This window comes from Ovis aries, chromosome 1, assembly GCF_016772045.2.
Source record: "Ovis aries strain OAR_USU_Benz2616 breed Rambouillet chromosome 1, ARS-UI_Ramb_v3.0, whole genome shotgun sequence".
NCBI classification, from domain to species: domain Eukaryota; kingdom Metazoa; phylum Chordata; class Mammalia; order Artiodactyla; family Bovidae; genus Ovis; species Ovis aries.
In genome coordinates this window covers 246,568,984-246,590,127 of record NC_056054.1, presented here as the reverse complement: position 1 = coordinate 246,590,127, position 21,144 = coordinate 246,568,984, and the positions used below count along the sequence as shown (strand labels likewise).

Sequence of the window (21,144 nt, the reverse complement as noted above, 5' to 3'; positions counted from 1 at the left end):
TAGGTTGTTTCCATGTCCTGGCTATTATAAACAGTGCTGTGATGAACATTAGGGTACACGTGTCTCTTTCAATTCTGGTTTCCTTGGTGTGTATGCCCAGCAGTGGGATTGCTGGGTCATATGGCAGTTCTATTTCCAGTTTTTTAAGGAATCTGCACACTGTTCTCCATAGTGGCTATGGTATGGTATGGTATGGTGAAGTTGCTCAGTCGTGTACAACTCTTTGCAACCCCGTGGACTGTAACCTACTAGGCTTCTCCGTCCATGGGATTCTCCAGGCAGGAATACTGGAGTGGATTGCCATTTTCTTCTCTACTGGAGTGGATTGCCATTTTCTTCTCCAGGGCATCTTCCTGACCCGGGGATCGAACCCAGGTCTCCCGCATTGGAGGCAGACTCTTTAACCTCTAAGCCACCTATACTAGTTTGCATTCCCACCAATAGTGTAAGAGGGTTCCCTTTTCTCCAATTCTGTTTTTATTATTAGTTTTCCTAACTTACACTTTGTTTTCCTAGCTACCTGAAATCATTTATTGAATTACGTAGACCTAATGTACCTCTTCAGTATATTTGAATTGTATGTTAAAATACTGAATAATATTAATTTTATACTTAAAAAAATAATTAGATAAAGGTACTGAAGGGTTTTTTTTTTACTTCCTCAACTTCTCCATTTGCTTGAAGTAACCACCTGTATGTTCTGGGTGTGTGTTTTGTATATACACATACATATGTATTATTTTTGCTTACATTGATATTTAAAAATTAGCCTTCAGATGCAGAGAGTTGGATTAGTCATATTCGTTATTCTTGACACTAGCATTATTAGTCTGTGTGTGACCTTATTTAGTTTTGCTTTTTAATAATACAGCGAATACTCATGAGCTCTTTAAGTCATCCTCTAGTAAAAGTTAATGGCTCATTTTTCTTCCTTAGTGGATGCAACTGAAGATTCAAAGAAGAATGAGCCTATATTTAAAGTTGCCCCGTCAAAATGGGAAGCTGTAGATGAATCTGAATTGGAAGCACAGGGTAAGTTAAAGTACAGTAAATGCAAATCGTTAGAAAATTGAGTACTTAAAATTTTACTGAACGTTGGTGTGTGTGTGTATAGGTGTAGTTTTCCTTTTGTGTTTTATAACATGTTTCAACCTTAAGACCCAGTACTACCATAGTTTATATTTCTAGTGGCTAAGTTTTCAGTGTAGTTGCTATACAGTTTTCTTAGATGCTTCAGTTTGGATGCTTGGAGTAATCAAAAATCACTGAAAACCTTTCAGGTTGAGCCAATCAGTAGAAAATGTAGGTGGGATGCCTATTTGGAAATTTAGAGGTCAGTTTCAGAAAATCGAAATCACTGTGTCCCCTATAGTGCTTGATTTATCAGATGCAGTTTAGACCTGCCTTTCATACTTGCCTGGACATGTATCCTAGTGTAATTGTTAATTTAGTATTTTGTAGGTTCTGATGAAACAGATGTTAGCATCTAACACAGAAACAAGGAGGACAGCGTTACTTGTTGCTTCCTGAATTTGAATAAAATTATAGTGTAGGTGTGAGGAAAGAAATAGATTTAGTACATGGAAATGGCTATTCAAAGAAAAGATAAATGTAGATAACTTCTGTAATATAAGCTCTCAGTTCTAAAGTTAGGCTTCTGCTGTGCTGCTGCAAAAATGCTAAGTTACCTTATGGAATTACATCCTGTTTTTCCCTTCTATTCAGCTGTAACAACTTCTAAATGGGAGTTATTTGACCAGCATGAAGAATCAGAAGAAGAAGAAAATCAAAAGTAAGAATCTAGGTTTAGAATATATTCCATTTCTTATTGCATATACACACTCTTTTTCATTAAGAGGTGTACTTGAGTAATAGGGAAGAGGAAAACTTAACTCTTAAAAAGCTTGTTTTAAGAGGATCATTTTTAGTTCTTCATTGTTTTTCTAATGAGTAAAGAGCTTTTGCTTTCTGGTTTTGATGCATCTGGTTTCAGTTTGCTTTTGAGTTTATTTTTCTGTGCTAGTTTATACATTCTCACGTTGTAGTTACTAAATGGTCAGCTGCATTTGTTTTAAATCTTTATTCTTTCAGCTCCACAAAATGGTGATTTTTAAATGTGAATGGGAAGGTTATGCTCTTTTGGAATTGCTAAGAAAAATAATGCATTCTGACCATTCTTTTTGTTATTTAAATGTACATACTTCAGAAGAACAAAGAAAAAAGAAAAACCACTTACCTTCGTCATATAGAAAATTTATTATAATTTTCAGTTTTGCTGGTTAGCACTGAATGCAATAGGAATTCCTGCTCCCAAATTCTGCAAGTTTATGTTGGTAGTTTTTTGTAACACTGGGCACCTTTTAAAATCAGTGCAAAGGAAGTTAATTATTTTTTTAATAGGGAAAGAGAAGGCATCAAGAACACAAAGCAGAGGTTTCTGGGGTTTTGTTTGTTTGTTTTCAAATGGAAGAGTAAACAGAAGGAAAAGTCCCTTTGTGTCCCAGCACAATTTGAGCATTTGTATGGATCTAATAAATGGGTATTATTAGCATTTAAATTTAAGGAAATATGATTGATAAGCATTTGTGGAAACACAGTTTGATATGGTGAAGAAAAGTTGTCTACAGTGGTGTCTTTCCAGAAACAGTGTGATCAGAACATGTCAGCAATCATTATGACAGCATATTTGTAAAATGTAGATGTTGTTGGCTGTCAGAAATACCTGAGGCTGTTTAGAAGTAGAGGAATTGAAAACAGTACAACTTGTTTTCATCTTTACGTCTGCAATCCCATCATTAGTTAACATCTCTCACTGTGGTAGGATCACTGCTTTTTAAAATGAATATCTGTTCTTATAAAATAATTAATTTAAGGGAAATAAAGGGTAGAAAAGCCTTTGCAGAACTCAAGTATTGTTCAAGTGGTATTGTTTCTAAGCATACTAATTGTTTGCAGTAAGTTTGTTATTTATATTAATGTTTGAAATGCGTATGTATTTGTGTTGATGGTAATCATTCATACAGGGAAGCATGGATCACTACGAGTACAATATATATTTTTTACTTTTCCTAGGAGTTCCAAATAAGTCATAATAACAAAAATAACTTTATGAAAGTACAAAATAGGGAAAAAATACTTAAATTCTGTTTTCTGTTTCTTGAAATTTTCTTGAGCCTCACTACTGCTCTCTAGTGGCTGAGTCCAAAAATACCTTTTTACCAAGAAGCTGCTCTGTGACACAAGTAATTATTGTATTTGTGGCAGAAGACTGGTTTAAATATATGTATGTATATATCACTAGTATTTTGCAGAAAAGTTCGAAATAGTAATTTAATTTCATTTGTAATGAATTCTTTATGGGTTTAGAGTCTTGAATTACCATTTTTTAAAAATAAAAGAACAAGTTGGGCCTAAGTTCTGAACCTAGAACTGGTAACTAAGAGCTAAAGTCAAAGCCATTTAGAACAGATTGCTCAAGCCTTAGAAAATTTAAATAATAACTGTAAAGTATGTATATTTTAAAAGTCATCATCTGTAGTGTAGTTCATTTTAAAAGTCTTAAGTAATATGATTAGTATTTAGTTTCTAGTTTCCTAGATTCTTCCTCTGTGTAAAAATATGCATAAATTTAAAGCATAAATTATATAATGTTTTATATCCTATTCTGTGACCCACATTTTTTTTTTTTTTATTGAACTATCATGGATGTTGTTATTTCATGTCAGTCCCTATGTTTATCTGCTCTGTATTCATCTTGGTTGAAAGCAGGTATTCAGATAAGTGTGCAAGGAAGTTTATCAAGGAATATTTAGAATTACAAAAAAATTTTTTTTTAATTTGTCAATAACAGACAATTGGTTAAGCACTTTTCACTTCATACGTCACACAATTTCATTAACTATTTTGCATCTTTATTGACTGGCTCTTTCCAGAATAATCCTTCAGTAAACATCTGTTTTTACATACACACACGCACACACAGTTTAACCACTTAAAAGCGTGTGAGGCACTTGTAGAACTATTTTGTACCATTAGAGAAGAAATTCTTGTGTTCTAAAAAATTAGCTAAGAACTGTGCTAATTTTCTGACAAATTAAGAAGAAATATGTAAATTTTAGTTCAGAAAAGAGGTTGTTTTTTTTTTTAATCTTGGATTTTGACTTTTTTCTGTTTTTCTTCGTCATGTAAGTATTGTATTGAGTTATGCCTATATGCTACTAATGATTTGTGGGGCTCAGAGTATAAAGTTTGAAAAGTATTTTATTAGTATTCTGCAGATTAGAAATTAAAAGGCAAACAGTATATCTTCTCTTTATTGTTATCTACTTTGCTTAACATTTTCTCAGTGCGTATCTTATTATCAGGTTCTAAAATAATTAAAATTTTATGTGGAATGAATATGGTTATAATTGTTTTTATATTATTACAAATAGTTGTAAAGATATACTAAAAGACTCCTTACTCATGGTAGAGTGTTAGTATCCAAATACCAACATATAAGGGCTTATTGGGTTCAAATACTAAAGAGAAAATAACATTTTCTAGGGTATACTGGTAATCATGTTCATATCACCATATTTTTTTATCAGGAATTTTGTTTCAGTATAACTCTTTCTGAATTAGTTTGTACATAGAATACTTGTTTTCCTCAAATTTAAAATTTAACACTCACAAAGCCCAGTCTTGGAGCATACAACTTTTTCCTTTTTTTAAAAGTCATTTCATTCTTTGTGTTTGAAGAACATTGAAGAACACTTGTTAATCCTATTCTGGCCATGATGAGCAGCTTGTCATGGTTGCTTGTCTGTTTCCACTAGATTGCTTCTGGAAGAACAGGAGAATTTTTCTTCCTTGTATCCTTAGCTATGGTAGTTAGTTTTTCATTTTCTTTTTATTTGACATACCAATCCAACTTGCATAGTCAACTATGACATGAAGTAATATGTGCTAATACTTAATATATTGTTTTATTCTTAGGGTTATATGTTAATTTATTAATAGATAAGGCCTTTGCTGCTGTGTTGATTGTTTCATAGAAACTGACTCAAGCTCTTGTATTTTCTAGTTTATAGACTCTGCTGAAGGAAGGGTAAACATTTGGCTTTTTAAACGTTAACCGTCATAAAATTACTGAACTACAAAGAGAACAGAAATCATTGATTGATTATTCATTTCATTTAACTGCTGCACCGAAGGTTTCTGGCAGAAAAAGGCATAAAAATAACATTAACATATCAGAATTTTTAGGAGTGTGATTATGTTGAAGCACAAATTTTTTCTGTGGAGGAAACATATAAGAGTTTTATAAAATTGTCTGTTATGTTGTAAAGAATGTTTTAATGATGAATTGTCCTCTTACGTTAAAACATTACTTTAGCTCTAAGGCAATGAAAAACCAAAAAGGCCAAGACTCTAAAATGTAACTTTTATTTTCCTTGTTGCCTTGACATACATAAAATGTATTCTGTTTACTTCCAAAGTCAAGAAGAAGAAAGTGAAGATGAAGAAGATACTCAGAGTTCCAAATCTGAAGAACATCATTTGTACTCTAATCCAATCAAAGAGGAAATGACTGAGTCCAAGTTCTCTAAGTACTCTGAAATGAGTGAGGAGAAACGAGCTAAACTCCGTGAAATCGAGGTTAGTATTGCATTGAAGTTTAAACTACACTGTACCTTCTTCCACCTTCTCCACCAAACTCTGCTTCTCTTAGCATCACACTTGGGTCCATACTGTTCCCTCTCTGTCTGGAACCTTCATACCTGCTATCTTCCTTCAGGCCTCTTAGTTCAAGTGCCTCTTCTGTCTTGGTACCCTTTTCTTAACCTTCTGGATTTGCTTACTTATCCATATTAATCTGTGATGCTTTTACATGTATTATGTTATGTATATTTATGTGTTTTTTTTTCCTTGCTTGCTTGTGTAATGTCTGTATTCCCCTCTAGGCTGTGATTTCTGTGAGGATAAGGGACCCTTCACATGTTTGTTGTCCATGATCATATCTTTAGTGCCTGGCACATAGGAGACCATCTGCAGATATTGATGTAATAGATTATATCTCACCTTAAGAGAGCTATCATATTTTGAGCATACATAGTATGGAATAAAAGTGAAATGTTTTCTGGCACATTCAAGTTATGTATACATCACTCAAAATTTCTAAGTATCTGCCCAAGTGATGGGGAGAGAGTAGACATTGGGGCTTAACCATAAGAAGGAAGAGTCCACACTCAAGACTTCTCTGTCTCCATGCCCTTCCATTTTATAATGTCTTTTAAAAAATTTCCAAAGGTATTCAGACATGTCAGTGAGGGGAGGGTTTTGTAATGGGAGCCTTTCTTATTTCTTGCCCCCAGATGATGAAACATTCCCAGTAAATGTTAGCAGTAGTGTAGCAGTCAGTCCTTAATCGCAAAAGTATAGATGAGAGTGAATTGTAATACTCTGTCCATTCATTTAACAGTACTTTATATGCTTACTGTGTGTCTGTGCTTTTCCTTCATTAACTTACAATACCTTCTGTGTTGTAGTTTTATTTTTATTTATGTATGTATTTTTCATTGCGCTGGGTCTTAGTAGCTGCATGGACTTTGTCCAGTGGTGGTGCACGGGCTTCTCCTTGCCGTGGCTTCTTTTTGAGAAGAAGCACAGGCTGTTGGTGTGCAGGCTTCAGTAGTTGCAGCACATGCGTTCAGAGCGCAGGCTCAATATTGTGGTGCACAGGCTTAGTTGCTCCTGCATTGAACCTGTGTCTCCTGCGTTGGTGGGTGGATTCTTCACCACTGAGCCACTAGGAAAGACCATACCTTACCATATTAATTACCAGTTTTCATGTCTCCGCCACCTGCTCTTGGGGCTGGTACAAGTTCTTGCCTACCTCTTTCCCAGATATCTATTACCAAGCCAAAAACAGAGAAAGCGTTTTGTTTCAACCTTACAGAATCAGTGTGATGTCAGTTACAAGTAGAGAGGATTTTCAGAATTAGTAAGTTGATTTATTTTTCCTGAGATATATTCATATTCAGTCTTTATAAAATTTTCAGGAAAATAAGATGTTGTGTTATCTCAGTGAATGCACTCACCTGTGGACCTTTTTCAAGCTGCTCATGATCCTTCTGAACTCTCAGCACTCCTCCCAGTCTTACTGAACTCTGCCTCACTGACCTGATAGAAGTACTGGAGTAGAAACAAAGACTGAATTCAGTTAAAAAAATGTATTTTCTTGATAATTGAACTGTCTTCTTAGACATACCAAAATAGACTATTTCTCAGTGTTCTGTTTTCCTCTTGACTTGAAAGAAAGCCATGTGATTTAACTTTTTGGTTAATTTGGATGATTCTACACTGTATATGTGTGTATATGTGCTGTACATGCATGTACATAAACAACACACCTTACATATGTGTATATATATATATATATTTTTTTCTCTCCCCCTATTTTATATGCTCTTTAATAATCTGGCTTCTCTTTGCTAGATACTCAGTGATTGTCTTTCTTGCACTCATACTGGCTACCCTCTCTCGATTTACTTAACTCTTTTGGGATTTGGATGTTGAGCCAAAAACCTAATTTTAAAATGTAGATCTTGGCTTTGTTTTAAAATTATTTGTTCTTTTCCTTATTTACTCTGAGATTTAGTCATGTGGAGTAAGGGTCCACAACTGGTGGCCAGTTTGAGCTAGAACTCCGGGCTCATGAGCTTTATTCATGTACTGTCCCTTCTCTGCCCCTAAATTCGAATGTCAGTTTCTGAATTTAGAGTTCAGCGAATACCTTTTTATTGGTGATCCCTTAAATGAAGAATAAAATTCTAATTAGTTTTATTATATACTACAATATATATGGTATGTGTATTATAAGAAAGTGAAAAAGTGGAAGTGTTAGTTGTTCAGGCGTGTCCAACTCTTTGCCACCCTATGGACTGTATCCCGCCAGGCTCCTCTGTCCATGGAATTCTCCAGGCAGGAGTGCTGGAGTGGGTAGCCTCTAGGGGATCTTCCCTACCCAAGGATTGAACACACATCTCCTGCTTGGCAGGCAGACTCTTTACCATCTTAGCAGTTTTTCTTTTTAAAAGCTCTTCTTGTCCCCAAATGTATTGTAACAAAGATGTCTATAGCTGAACCTTTTTTTATCATGAAATTAATAAAAACCAAAGATTTATATTATAAAATATTGACATTTTCTGCAGAGCACTTAGAAAATATGCAGTCATGTGATCTTACAGTGTTTACTGGAAGCAAGTTTGTAATCTTTCAGATTCTGCTTAGAACAGTGCCTGGGCTGGAGTTACCTTTTCTTATCTGCTATTGTTTCCATTTCTACCAGTAAGGGTTGGAGAGGAACACTAGGTGGGGAGCCAGGTGAAGGGTCTTTGTTGCTGAAGTAGAAAGATCCCTTTTCTGCCCTGACCCCTGAGGAAGGAGTGAGTAGTTGAAGGGAAAGGTGATACACTTGAGATGGCCAACAAACCATTGCACGGGCTATTCTGAGTTGGGACCCTTTGTGGCCTGTGGATCCTCCAGGCACCCTGGACTTACGCTTGTGCCTGAGTTAGGCCACATCAGCAGGAACTGTAACTAGGGATTGTATAGTGATTTTTCAAAAGGCACTCTAGGGATGCCTTTCACATGAGTAACATTTAGGTTGTTTGACTCTTGCTTGTTTAACTTTTAAACTGATTTGCCACAAATACATTCTCTGGAACAGCCGTTTTAGTCATGGGAGGCTTCACAGAGTGATGAACTCGAAAACTTGCGTTTCCCAGGCCCCCACCCTCTTTTACCTTACATCTTACTATCTTTTTAAATGTAGTTGTTAACACACACACACGATGCAAGTATTTTTTAATAGTTTTAAGGAAAGAGAAGAGAACCTCAAAGCTCTGATTATAAATGATCCTGATAATAGAAGTAGAATTAGGTAGAAAAGGGGCAAAAATCAGGAAACTTAATGTTCATAAAGTAAAACATGGTGAAAATACCACTTTGAATGGAAGTTATGGCTTGTTTCCAGTCTACTGGAAAGCCTCATTGGTAGTGAAAGAAAAAACTAAAACAAGTGAGGTCCTGTTTTTTTAAATACAAGTAAAATAGTAGCATTTAGTCCCTTTAAAGGGCATAACAGTGTGAAATAGGTAAAGAAGTTTGCATCTGTAATAATTGTGTCAGATAAGTGTGTTCCCTTTGACCGCCTGAAGTGAAACAAGGTTTTACAGGTTTGGGACTGGAGTCCTGTGGTACCATCCAGGATCATCGAAGTCCTTATGCTATTCACTGTATATTTGACTTCCCTTAGTTCACTCACAGTCACAATGCACACGCACACACACACATGTAAAATCAGCTAGCAATCTCTTGATAAACTGGAGGTGGTCTATATTCCTTTGCAAATAATGCTGTAGTGAATACTTTTGTACAAAAAACTTTGTTCATATATGAATAAATTACAGGAAATGGGAATTTTTCTGTTTTCTTTTAAATCACTGTGTACTTAGTGTCTTTAAAAGTATGTTTTGAATATGGTTTAACCTTTTCTGGATGTCTTGATGCCGAGTGATTAGGCTCTCCTGTAAACAGAGTGAAACTTCACTTCAAGCTACAGCTTTATGAGCTATAACCAGAATGCTGCTCTCTTTGATTGTTTTAATAGTTGTTTATCCCGTGTTCTGCTGACTGTCTTATCTTGCTGGAAGTTATGCTTACCTTTAACAACATTACCTTTCTAATTTGGGGTCAGTTCAGTTCAGTCGCTCAGTCATGTCTGACTCTTTGTGAAACCATGATTCCCATCCCTGTCCATCACCAACTCCCGGAGTTTACCCAGACTCATGTCCATCGAGTCGGTGATGCCATCCAGCTATCTTATCCTCTGTCATCCCCTTCTCCTGTCCCCAATCCCTCCCAGCATCAGGGTCTTTTCCAATGAGTCAACTCTTCACATGCGGTGGCCAAAGTATTGGAGTAACTTGGGGTACCAGATACCAAATTCATTCTCATTATATCAGAGAATAGGTACGTTCTCAAGGGCATGAAGCACAGGTCTTGGTTTTCAAGTCGTCTTGTGTGGCTATGCAGAGAGCACATGGGCACATGCCTGATCACTTGAATTCTGCATAGTTCAGCTTGTCTCACAAGTGGCCTTCAGATTAGGGAGTTACATACACTGATGTTATGTTTTGACTGAATCCTAATCAGTTACTGTATGTTTTTATGTTTTATGTTGCTATTTTTGTTTCTCCTTCTTATACACATTTCAAAGAAGAAAATATTTTTTTAAAGGAGCAAAGCGCTGCTTGAGAAGCTATAATGATAAAAAGATTTATTTTAAAAATGTCTTATTTCACAGCTCAAAGTTATGAAGTTTCAAGATGAATTGGAATCTGGAAAAAGACCTAAAAAAGCAGGCCAGAGCTTTCAGGAACAAGTAGAACACTACAGAGATAAACTTCTTCAGCGAGTAAGGAATAAGTATACCCAATTATGCATTTTTCAGTTACGTTTGACTGCCTGTAATATTGATATATTGGTGTATTTAAGGAAGAGAATTTTCAAATTATATCCTTTATATAAATGCTGAAGACTGGTAAATAATTAGGAACATCTGGAATTTGATGTTTTATAGTTAGTTCAGCTTGGAAAACAGTTTCAGAACAACACCATGTTCTTTTATTCTAGATCCTTGTAGAGCATAACATCCTGTTAAGGACACACTTTCAGAACTGGAGGGTCCTATAGAAAGAGTTACATTTGTGACCAACAACCCTAAGTAGTGGCACAGAGACAGAGATGGAGTTAGGACTGCTTTTCCATTGTGTCCAAGGAGGAATAGCAAGAGGGAGAATACCTCATCTGTGAATTCTAAGCTTTTGAGGGACTTTGTATTCTTGTACATCAAAAGATGTGTAGGGATATACAGGGAATTTTAACACAAGAAGCCCACAGGATAGTTGTTGAAAGAAGCTAGGAATTTTATTGATTGGTACTGTTATTAATTTTTACCTACATCTTGACTGTTATTACAAAAAAAGATGATTGAGAGAAATAGCAACAACTAGAAGGGAACTTAGAGTCATCCAAAGCTACTCATGTTGGTGGGAGCAGTGGTGTGGTGAAGCAGCTGTGGTGCTGCTCAGCATGGGGACTCCTGGTGCTACTCTGCGGTGCATGCCCGGGCACATCACTGAAACCTGCTTTTACTCAGTGAAACTGGGTTAATGGTCCAGTTTTTGTAGGATTGTGAATTAGATAATTGTGTATGTGTGTGTGTAAGTTGCTTCAGCTGTGTCTGACTCTGTGATACCATGGAGTGTAGCCCACCAGGCTCCTCTGTCCATGGGGATTATCCAGGCAAAAATACTGGAGTGGGTTGCCATGCCTTCCTCAGGGGCATCTTCTTGACCCAGAGTTTGAACCTGCATCTGTTGTGTCTCCTGCATTGGCAGGCAGATTTTTTACCAATAGCACCACACACGCAAAGAATTAAATAATTGCTAACATTAATTTTTATTATTAAGGTGTTTAAAATATCATAAGTGAACTGTAGTCTGATTCCTGTGAAGTATCAATCAGGAAAATGTAACTGCAGATCACCAGAGGAAGTTGGTCTCTTCAACATCACTTTGTGAATTTGTATTTGGAGAAAAGATACATGAGGTGAAAAAAAAAGATATATCTGAACCCTGTTGAGTCCCTTTGGGGATGGTGGCAGGTGTTTGATTTGCACGGAAGACTGTACCTCGAGGTGCCCACTGGCCCTGAGGTAGTAACATGTTTATTACCATTTTAGTCTCCTTGCACTCCATGGTTATAATTGGAAGAAAGAACGTGTTTTTTTGAAGACATAGGCCAGGGGTCAGCAGACTATGACCATCACTTCATTTTTGTTAATGAACTTATTAGAACACAGCCATGCCCCTTCAGTTATTATCTATGTATTATCGGTAGTAGCTTTTGGACTACGGTTATAAAGTTGACAGACTATAGCCCACAAAGCAGAAAATATTTACTACCTGGCCCTTTACAGAAAACATTTGCCAGCATCTGGTAAGGGCTTTTTTTATCATATATCGGTTACCTCTCTTGATGCATACAAATCATAGAGAAATTTAATTGTTTTGTTTTTTAATTCTTGTTTTTGAAGAGCTCAGTTGGCTTTGTGGGTTCATTGTCAGTAGCCATGCCCTTAATTATCAATAGCAGTCATAATTTCAAGTGAGAAGTGGCAGTTGTAGCAGTTGGGGATAAGCAAATAAGTAATTTTTCTGATTTATGTAATTATATAGTCATCTAATCAATTTGTACTTTTATATTAGGATTTATAATTTGTACTTTTATAAATTTCCAATATGATTGATACTTGTTTCCCACTATTAATACTAAGACTTTTTGCTAGACATTTATTGTGAATAAGTCTTTCTCCTTTTTAGTATGTTAATAAGTGCTTTCCTTTGATTAAATCAGTTTGCTGTACAATTAGAATCACTATTGACAGTTTTATAGTAGTCTGAGATGGAAAGGTCATCATATTGTTTTTCCAGTTTGTTTATTTTAAGTGAAGGGACACCACTCTTTAAGAGCCCTGACTCTAGAGCTTTGGCTCAGATCCTGACTTCATTCCTCTATGACCTTAGGCATGGCACTGAGCCTTTGTAAGGCTCATTTTTCATGTTTTGAATGAGGATAATACTATTCATAGGCATGTTTCGAAGAATTACATGCAGTGGTATATGGAAAGTTGTTCATTAATTGCTTGGCCTATGGTAGGCATTCAGAAAATACTTAGCCACTGTTGCTGGTCTCATTATTATCATTCAGTATAAGTAGAGAAGTAGAAGAAATGATTGGCTTTCTGGAAGAGTAGGTATGCCTTCAGTAGTAATTTTATAAATAGTTAACTAGAAGGGAAAATATTACTACATAAATGAGATTAACCAGATTGGTGTTTTTTAATGACTAAATATTTCTTTGAAAAAAAAAAAAACAGGAGAAAGAGAAGGAATTAGAAAGAGAGCGAGAAAGAGATAAGAAGGATAAAGAAAAACTGGAATCTCGATCCAAAGACAAGAAGGAGAAAGATGAATGTACTCCAACAAGGAAAGAAAGGTATAACATTTCTCATTTAATGCCTATGCTGACTTTAGGATTTGGAATCATGTTTCATTTTGTAATATTTTCATCACTGGAACCAACAGATTGGAAAGGGTTTTTTTTGTGTATGATAAACATGTTTGGGTTCTACCTGCAGAAGGCAGAATTAGCTGAGCAAAGGGGCATTTGACACTAGGCTTAGTTACCTGGGACATCATCCCTTTACATGGTTCATAAGGTACCTTAGCCTTAGTTCAGGGCAAGAATTCAGTTACAGTATTAGGTATCGAACTGAAGGCTTAAATAACTAAGCAGCTTGCTAGATCTTACCTGTTACCGCCAATATAAGCTTTTCTTCTGTGCTGAGGCTGCTACCTGTAAACTTGAGTCTCCCAGTCCTGTATGTTAAGGGAGATTGTGTACTTAGGCTGTAGGGCTTGGTCCTCACTTTAAGTCTTCATTCTAATCAAAATAATTTCTCTTATAGTTTTTATTCTTACTTTTACATTTCCTAAATCTCTGATTAGTAGAGAAAGTTACTTTAGAATTGAGATTTTCATAATAAAAACCAAGCAAATGCAAATTAAAAAATTTTGGGTTAGTCACTCTTCATATAGTTACAAGATAACATGGTTATACTAATTGGTAAAGTAGTAAATCCATCACTTTTTTGTCATTTATTATTATCTTGATAAAATTTCAGAGTTATAGAAAAGTTTTAAGAATGCTATAAAGAATTCCCAGATAATCTTTCACCTTCGTTCCCCCAGTGTTAAAAGTATTTCTCCTTTTGCTTTATTTTCTTCTTCTTCTTCCTTTCCCCCCTTACCCCCAATCATTTAAGAATAACTTGCTTACATGATGCCCCATTTTCATACTTAACCACAGTAAGTTTCCAGATCGAACAAAAGGAAAAAATTTTCAAGAGCAGGAAATTAACATTTAAAAAAAACACTATCATCTAATCAGAGACCTTGATGGAATTTTGACTACTGTTCCAATAATCTCTCTTAAAGCAGAGAAAAATCCAATTTAGTTGAATTCAGCTTTTTGTGTCAGTCAGCCTATCTTTAAGACTTTTTGGTTCTTAGTGTAAAAGGCTTTGAATGTTGTTGGAAAATAACATTAATAAAGTTAGTGAAAGTAAAGATAGTGTAAACTGATAGGAATTAAAAGCTAATTTAGTAGAAGGAAAATGATATACCTGATCCTTTGCTCACTTATGGGATGTTTTCGGGGCTTTGTTCCATAGGAAAAGGCGACACAGTACGTCCCCTAGCCCATCTCGCAGTAGCAGTGGTAGACGAGTGAAATCCCCATCACCAAAATCGGAGCGATCAGAGCGTTCAGAAAGATCTCATAAAGAGAGCTCACGGTCCAGGTCATCTCACAAAGATTCTCCTAGAGATGTTAGCAAAAAGGCCAAAAGGTAAACGCAAGTCATTTTTTGTAATATTTCGAATGCCAGTTTCCTTGTCATTCCACCAGCTTTTGAAAATAATTTGTTTGGCAGCCATTTTTGAAAGGATTTTAGAAAACCAAACAGATATACTTTCATTTTAGATTCTTCCTTCCCATCTCCCCACCTCAGTCTCCTCATGACTAAAGCACAAGAAAGCTTAAACACGTAAAGACCAGCCAGGAATTTTAAACATCAGTTTTCTGTGAAGTAGGAATAGCTGCTTTTCTTTCCTTTCTGTTCTTTAGTTTCTGTGGAATATTCTTTAGTTTTTGTCAAGGCTGAAAGAAAAATACATGTTCCCTCCCCACCCAGCAGTAATCTTATTAGCAAGTTCTTGGGTAGACTTGTGGACATAAATACCATAGACTATTTCTTCAGCGTTTAATTTAGTGTGTTCTGTACCTTTTTCCTCCAAGTTCCAGAAAGGTGTTCCAGAAGTGTTTTGTTTATCTAGGTGTTTATAGAGTTTTCCTGAGAGCTGAAACTGCTTTTTATCCTAAAACGTTTTTATTGTAGCCATTTTTTAGTAAAATTTTTCTATAACAGATAACTCTTTTTTCTGAATGGTATTTGTGCATATATTATATATATATTCATGAAAATTATATAATTATTTGTTTTGGTAATTTTAATGCATAGCACTTACAGAGTGCTGTCTTGATTCCCTTGAAATTGCAGTAGTTGGTGCTTTTCCTCTCAAGAAGATAGGCTACAAAGCCACTGCGTTCAAAAGTTTTGTGAATGCTATTGGATGCCATTTTGAACTTTGGCTTATATAATCTGGGGAGCTGTTAAAATGCAGAGTTCGAGAGTTTGATTCAGTAGAGCAGTGGAAGGGCTCCAGAGTCTGTTTGGGCATGCATGCTACTGATGATCACTGATGTGATGCATAGGAAGTACAAAATGTGTGTGTGTGTGTGCTCGTGTGTGTGTGTGTGTGCATACAATAGGCACAGAATAAATTTGGGACGTTTACAGCCTTTTTTATTTCAGTGACTTTCATTGTGCCCTGTTAAAGATCATTTTAGACAGTTTAAGGATAGTTGGTTTTGATCATGTGAGTACTTTGGTTAAATTATTTTTGTTTGTTTCCTTAGATCTCCATCTGGTTCAAGGACACCTAAAAGATCTAGGCGATCACGGTCTAGATCCCCTAAAAAATCAGGGAAGAAATCCAGATCCCAGTCCCGATCTCCACACAGGTCTCATAAAAAGTCAAAGAAAAACAAACACTGACATAAATTTTTAAGATGCTGTCACTTATTGGAAATGCGATTTTGTTTTGTGCCTGAACGGTCTGTTTTTTTAAAAAAACAAAAAACAAAAAATCTAATGAAAGAGCATTCCTGGGGTTTTTATTTGTTTGTGAATGCATGTGTAAACTCATAAGTAACTGCATCTGTAGACCTGTTGTTGTTTTATATTGTATAAATTACTTTTGTTGTGGCTGTTTCTCAAGATGAAATTTTTATTGTGCTAATGAATTTCATCAGAAATGTGTATAATGGATCTGCTGGCAGTAGTAGTATTTTGTTTAGGATGTTGTGACTTAGAAAAAATAATACAGATGTCTTCCCCCCTTTTGTAGCTTTGACAATTTGAATTAGATTTCAAATAAAATCTGAACAGAAAACTTTAATGTTGTTTTTTTGCCCTATTGATGACATCAAGTCCCTTAAAATCCTGCTAAGTGAGTTTAGCACCTCTGTTGTGTTTCTTACACCTAATGCACTTTACAAGCTTCATTGTTCAAGTAGCTAAAGTTTTGTATTTACTAAGATGACTGTCAAAATTTAGGGACCCAAGACTCATATTTGGTAGGCTTGCCAACCAATTTCTTGGGTAATGTTCCCTTGGGTAATACTAGTACCCAGTGATCAAAAGACTAGGCAGATATGCGTGGTCTTTTGTTAATGGTATGCCTGGCTAAAATCTCTTTTTTTTCCAAAGAAGCAATATGATTTCAATACACTTAACCCATCTCCTGAGCAACTACTTATTTTCAGGGAAATATTAAATTTCCATCTTTTGATTTAGTTTTCTATCATTAGAAAAATTTATTTAAAAGAATTTAACAGTAACTGGCCATAGAATTTTTTTTTTATGAAGGTTGCCCTTTTATAGCCCTCTGTAGGCTCTCTTTCAAACACTGGTATCAGAATATTTCTACAAGGTTCTGTTTAAAGCACCTTCATTGGTTTTTTTGTTTTTAAAGGATTTAGTTTTAGGTTTAGCTTTTAAGCAGAATTTTAAAATGATAGAAATTTTTATGAAACATAACACCCAATGGTTTGTAAATTAAAGATGCAAAAGTTGATTTAAACCATTTTCAGAGTTGAAATCTGTTGTACAGTGGGAATAAATTGCAGTGTGAGGAAGACATAAGAAAACTTATGTAATGTTGAACATAATATCGATACAATGTAATAAAGGGTTATGTAGACTTGAACTGATGCTACTGTTTGTGAACCTTGCTTTCAGTTTTTCATTTAGACACTTTTTACAGTGATTTGATGTTTTTTTCCCTTCTTAATAGAGTAACGGTTCTAATAGCAGATTGTTCTGAGTTAGCTTGTTTTTTAAAAGTATCTTTTCAAGTTGTTGTATTTGGTCTTGCCTAGTCACAAAATTAAAAACCTGTACTCATGATTTGAGGAGTAGGAATATTATCTGAGCAGTGAGGCATGTTATTTCCAAACTGGGCAAACCTACAAAAGCTGTAGAAATGTGCCAGATTATTTTACTTAGTGGTTCTTAACAACATGCACTATTGCTTGAAAGTTATTTCCTTATCATTCACCCTTTTGTTTGTCCATATTGGTAAGCATTTAGTTAATTACTAAATGTTGCTTAGAATCATTAAACATGAACATTTGGTGCTGGTTTCTAAAAACCTACAAATATAGCCATTTTTAAAGAATGTGTTTTTCTCCCTTGTTCACTGCCTGGGAGAATGGAATTTTATATAATTTCCTTTGCAGAAATAACGATAAGGTTGAGTTGCTGGTGATTGTGGGCATTCCATCATCATTGGTATCTAGTATAGGCTTAGAAATGATTAGTCAGGAAGTGATTTTGCCAGTCAAATTGCAAGTTATGCTTATTTTTCTGTCTCTTAAAGTAGCCTGGAGAAGCAGGAGTGAGTAGACATTGTTAGGTCAGTTTTGAGTGCTTATTTGTAGTATTTTTTTCTACTGCAGTAGAATGTAGCAATTCTTTTAATCTGCATCTAGGTATGTAATGAACATCATTTATGCAGTGGATAAGACTGACTTCCTTTTGGGTGATGGATAGGGATTCTGTAGGCTTGATAGAATATGTATTCTGTGAAGCTTGCTAGTGTTTGCATTAGATTGTACTGGATTTTTTTTTTCCTGGAATTGCAAGTGGTATTGTTAGATAATTTCCAGCTTTACCTAATGAGAAAATATCCAGAGTAATTGTGTTTCTCTATGGATTCAGTGAAAGCTTAATGGTCAGTAATTGGTGAGTGGGAGTGGGGGGGATATTCTACCATATTTTTATAAGAGCATAGTAGTCATTGTTTCTTGTCTAAAGAATACTTAATTAGATAACACAATTTCTGCAGGTTCATGAAAGTGTTTGTAGGCATGACTGTTCAGTTATAGGAAATATCCTGTTCCAGTACTGTCCTCCCCAAAAGCTACATGTAGGAGGAAATCCTCTGTTATCTATACTTTATAGAGGGCGTGGCTTAAACTCTTCCCCTCCAACATAAACAGGTATTCCTTACTAGGTTAATACCGTTTAATCTCTCTCTTTAACAGGTGAGAGAAAGTAAAAAAATGGTCATTTATTTCTTATCAAAGGTGGCCTATGGTTGAACAGAATCATGTCTGTGAATCTTTTCTTTGATTTTGTATTTTCTTATTACTGTTAGTAGGTGTATAGGCACTTCTGAACTGTGACATGTTGAGAAGTTAGAGATGAAAGAACTAAAACAAAAGCCCTGACCCAAAGGAATGCTTCCATTTGGCTCAAAGTGTTCTTGCCATTTCTGCTAAAGTATGCAGAAATTACTGTACACTGACCTAATTTTTCTTTATTACAGACCATTCCTATGGGCTTACCATGAGACTCTCATCCCAATTAAAGAATCTAAGAGGGAGGAAATGCTTATGACTTTCGCATTTTTCCCCCAAACTTTAATATTCTTGAGTACTTGAATATATTTTGAACAGTTATAATCATGAACTAATATAGGTTATTAGAAATATTCTGTACATATTTGTCTCCATTGTGTTTATAAGTTCTGAAAAATTATATGACCATGGTAATAGTTTATGATTATTAAAAATAAAATAAGTCTGTATTGTCAAAGTGACTTAACCCATTTTGATGATCACAATAGTGTGATTTCTTTAGCAGAGAAAGTTGTTTTTTAAAATAAATAGTACCACTTTTTTTCTAAGAAAATAAGAGCTTTTTTTATTTGTTGTTTTCCTCTTCTGTTATATATTAATGGAAAAGCTACAGAAAATTCAGTGCAGGTACTAATGAAGACACTAATATAAGTTTAAAGGAACATGACTGTAAAAACTCACAAAATGCTTGGTTTGTTCATATTTCACAGGCATGTTTTAGAATAGATTTTAGATGATATTTCGTTCATTTTCCTTTCGGCATTTTTCTTTATTTGTTATCAACTTCCCAGGACTTAGATAAGACACAAATACAAATCCCAGGGGAAGTGTTGTGATGCTGGACTAAAAGGTGGGAATGCGCTGCTGACCAGAGTGAGCCATGTTCCAGTGTTGAAAATTCTATGCCTCAAGTGTTCATTCAGTACCACCTCATGGAGTGTCAGTGTACACGGATTATGTGTGTAATTGGTTATTTATATAGTTTTGTAGATCTGTAGATAAAAAGCCCTCATTCATTTTTATATGTAATTGTGCTTGGAGTATGTGTTTTATTCTTTTGACTTCAGCAGGCTCTTACACGTTGTATCTTTGGTAATTTGAAATATCAGGAAAGACAACTTCTCAGAAATGAGAATAATATAGTTGAAATCAGCTCAGCTGAAATACTCTACGGCAAGACTAAATTTCTTTTGGGTGAACTGATCCATCATTTTAGTCCCTCCTGATGTAAGGATTCAGTTTATCGTGGAGCTGCCTCCCAGACTGTCACTTTATAGTTTTTCTACATAAAGATTATATAGTTGCAAACAAAGGTTGTGGAATTTCCCTTTTGTTGTTGTTTTTTGACTTTTAATTACTTTAATAAAATACATTGTTTTCATAGCAAACTTTAGACTGTTGATGTAATTTTCTCCATACAGCTTTTCTAATGTAAGCCCAGCAAACCATATCTAGTTTTCAGCAGCTTTCTCCCAAGTGAAATAAATGATGTGTCTTATTTATCAGTTGTAGCTAAAATGTTCTACATTTTTACATGTTTAAACCGTAATAAAATATTTTCATGATAGATAATTTTTTTGATCAGGAAATTTCATTTTCCTTTTGGTTCCATTTTTTAAAAGTTCTGTTTCATTGAGGACATTTTCAAACATACATGAAAGTAGAATAATAGGATGAGCCTCCCTGGTACCCATCAGTCTGCAGATAATCCACTTACTAGTCTCTAAATGACATAAGACATAACCATAGTATCATCATCACATTAAAAATAATTCACTGGTTCCTTTAAATTTTTTAAATTGTGATAAAATACTCATAACAAAAATCACGAGAAACAAAAAAATGCTAACCATTTTTGTGTAGTAGTGTTTGTATATTCACATTGTTGTATAACCTGTCTTCAGAACTTTTCATCTTACAAACTTAAAACTCTGTATGTATTAAACAACTTTACTCCCTTCTCCCCACACTTGGCAACCACCATTTTGCTTTCTGTTTCTGTGAGTTTGACTACTCCAGATACTGCAAATAAGTAGTCATACAGAGCTTGTCATTTTGTGCTGGCGTATTTCACTTAGCATAGTGTTCTTTCAGGTTCATCCATGTGGTAGCATGTGAGTTGGTTTTTTCAAGCCTACTTTTTCTTGAAAGTTTCTGTATTCCTTTTAAAATTAGAAAAGTTTTTTTCCCAAATGGCACATTAGCATTTTATATTTCGAGTAAAAATTGTAAAAAAGAAAGTAATACCAAGTAGATATGCTAACTACCACTTTTTTAGACATTTTTTGTGCTGTGTTCTCTTTACATGATTGATTATATGTGATATGACTTCACTTCATAATTTGGGATACAAAATACACTTTCAAAGCATATGTGAGTTTTGAGGGACTTCAGGTGGTCCATTGGTTAAGAATCCGCACTTCATTGGAGGGGGCACAGGTTCACTCCCTGGTCCGGGAGCTTAAGTTGTGTATGCTAGGCAGTGTGGTCAAAACATAAATAAAAACACATTTTAGCGTCTTAAAATGTGTGATTTTGAAGCTGTTAATGTAAATGACTATATTTGAATGCTTTTTTAGTTTCATTGCCTGGTGAAAAGGAAACTAAAATTTTGCCATTTAGTATACTCAGTGTTTAGATGTTAATTTTGCCACAAAGAGGGGAAAAAGCATTTGTTTTATCTATATATTTTTATAGTTTTTTCCC

At 35.0% G+C, this 21,144-nt stretch overlaps 1 protein-coding gene across 5 annotated transcripts in view; it reads left to right on the top strand.

The window, feature by feature from the left end:
* U2SURP (U2 snRNP associated SURP domain containing) overlaps nt 1-19,826 on the top strand; it is a 53,219-nt gene extending 33,393 nt beyond the window's left edge. For 3 of the 5 annotated variants that reach the window (XM_012102001.5, XM_004003283.6, XM_027959639.3), the window contains 7 exons: nt 937-1,032; nt 1,726-1,792; nt 5,481-5,640; nt 10,352-10,462; nt 12,989-13,107; nt 14,345-14,521; nt 15,652-19,826. In XM_012102001.5, coding sequence (XP_011957391.1) covers nt 937-1,032; nt 1,726-1,792; nt 5,481-5,640; nt 10,352-10,462; nt 12,989-13,107; nt 14,345-14,521; nt 15,652-15,790 — 869 coding nt within the window. In that variant the 3' untranslated portion in view covers nt 15,791-19,826. The remainder of the gene's footprint in view (nt 1-936; nt 1,033-1,725; nt 1,793-5,480; nt 5,641-10,351; nt 10,463-12,988; nt 13,108-14,344; nt 14,522-15,651) is intronic. The other 2 variants (XM_060405600.1, XM_012102009.4) reach the window with 1 other exon arrangement.
* Nucleotides 19,827-21,144: the final 1,318 nt, after the last annotated feature.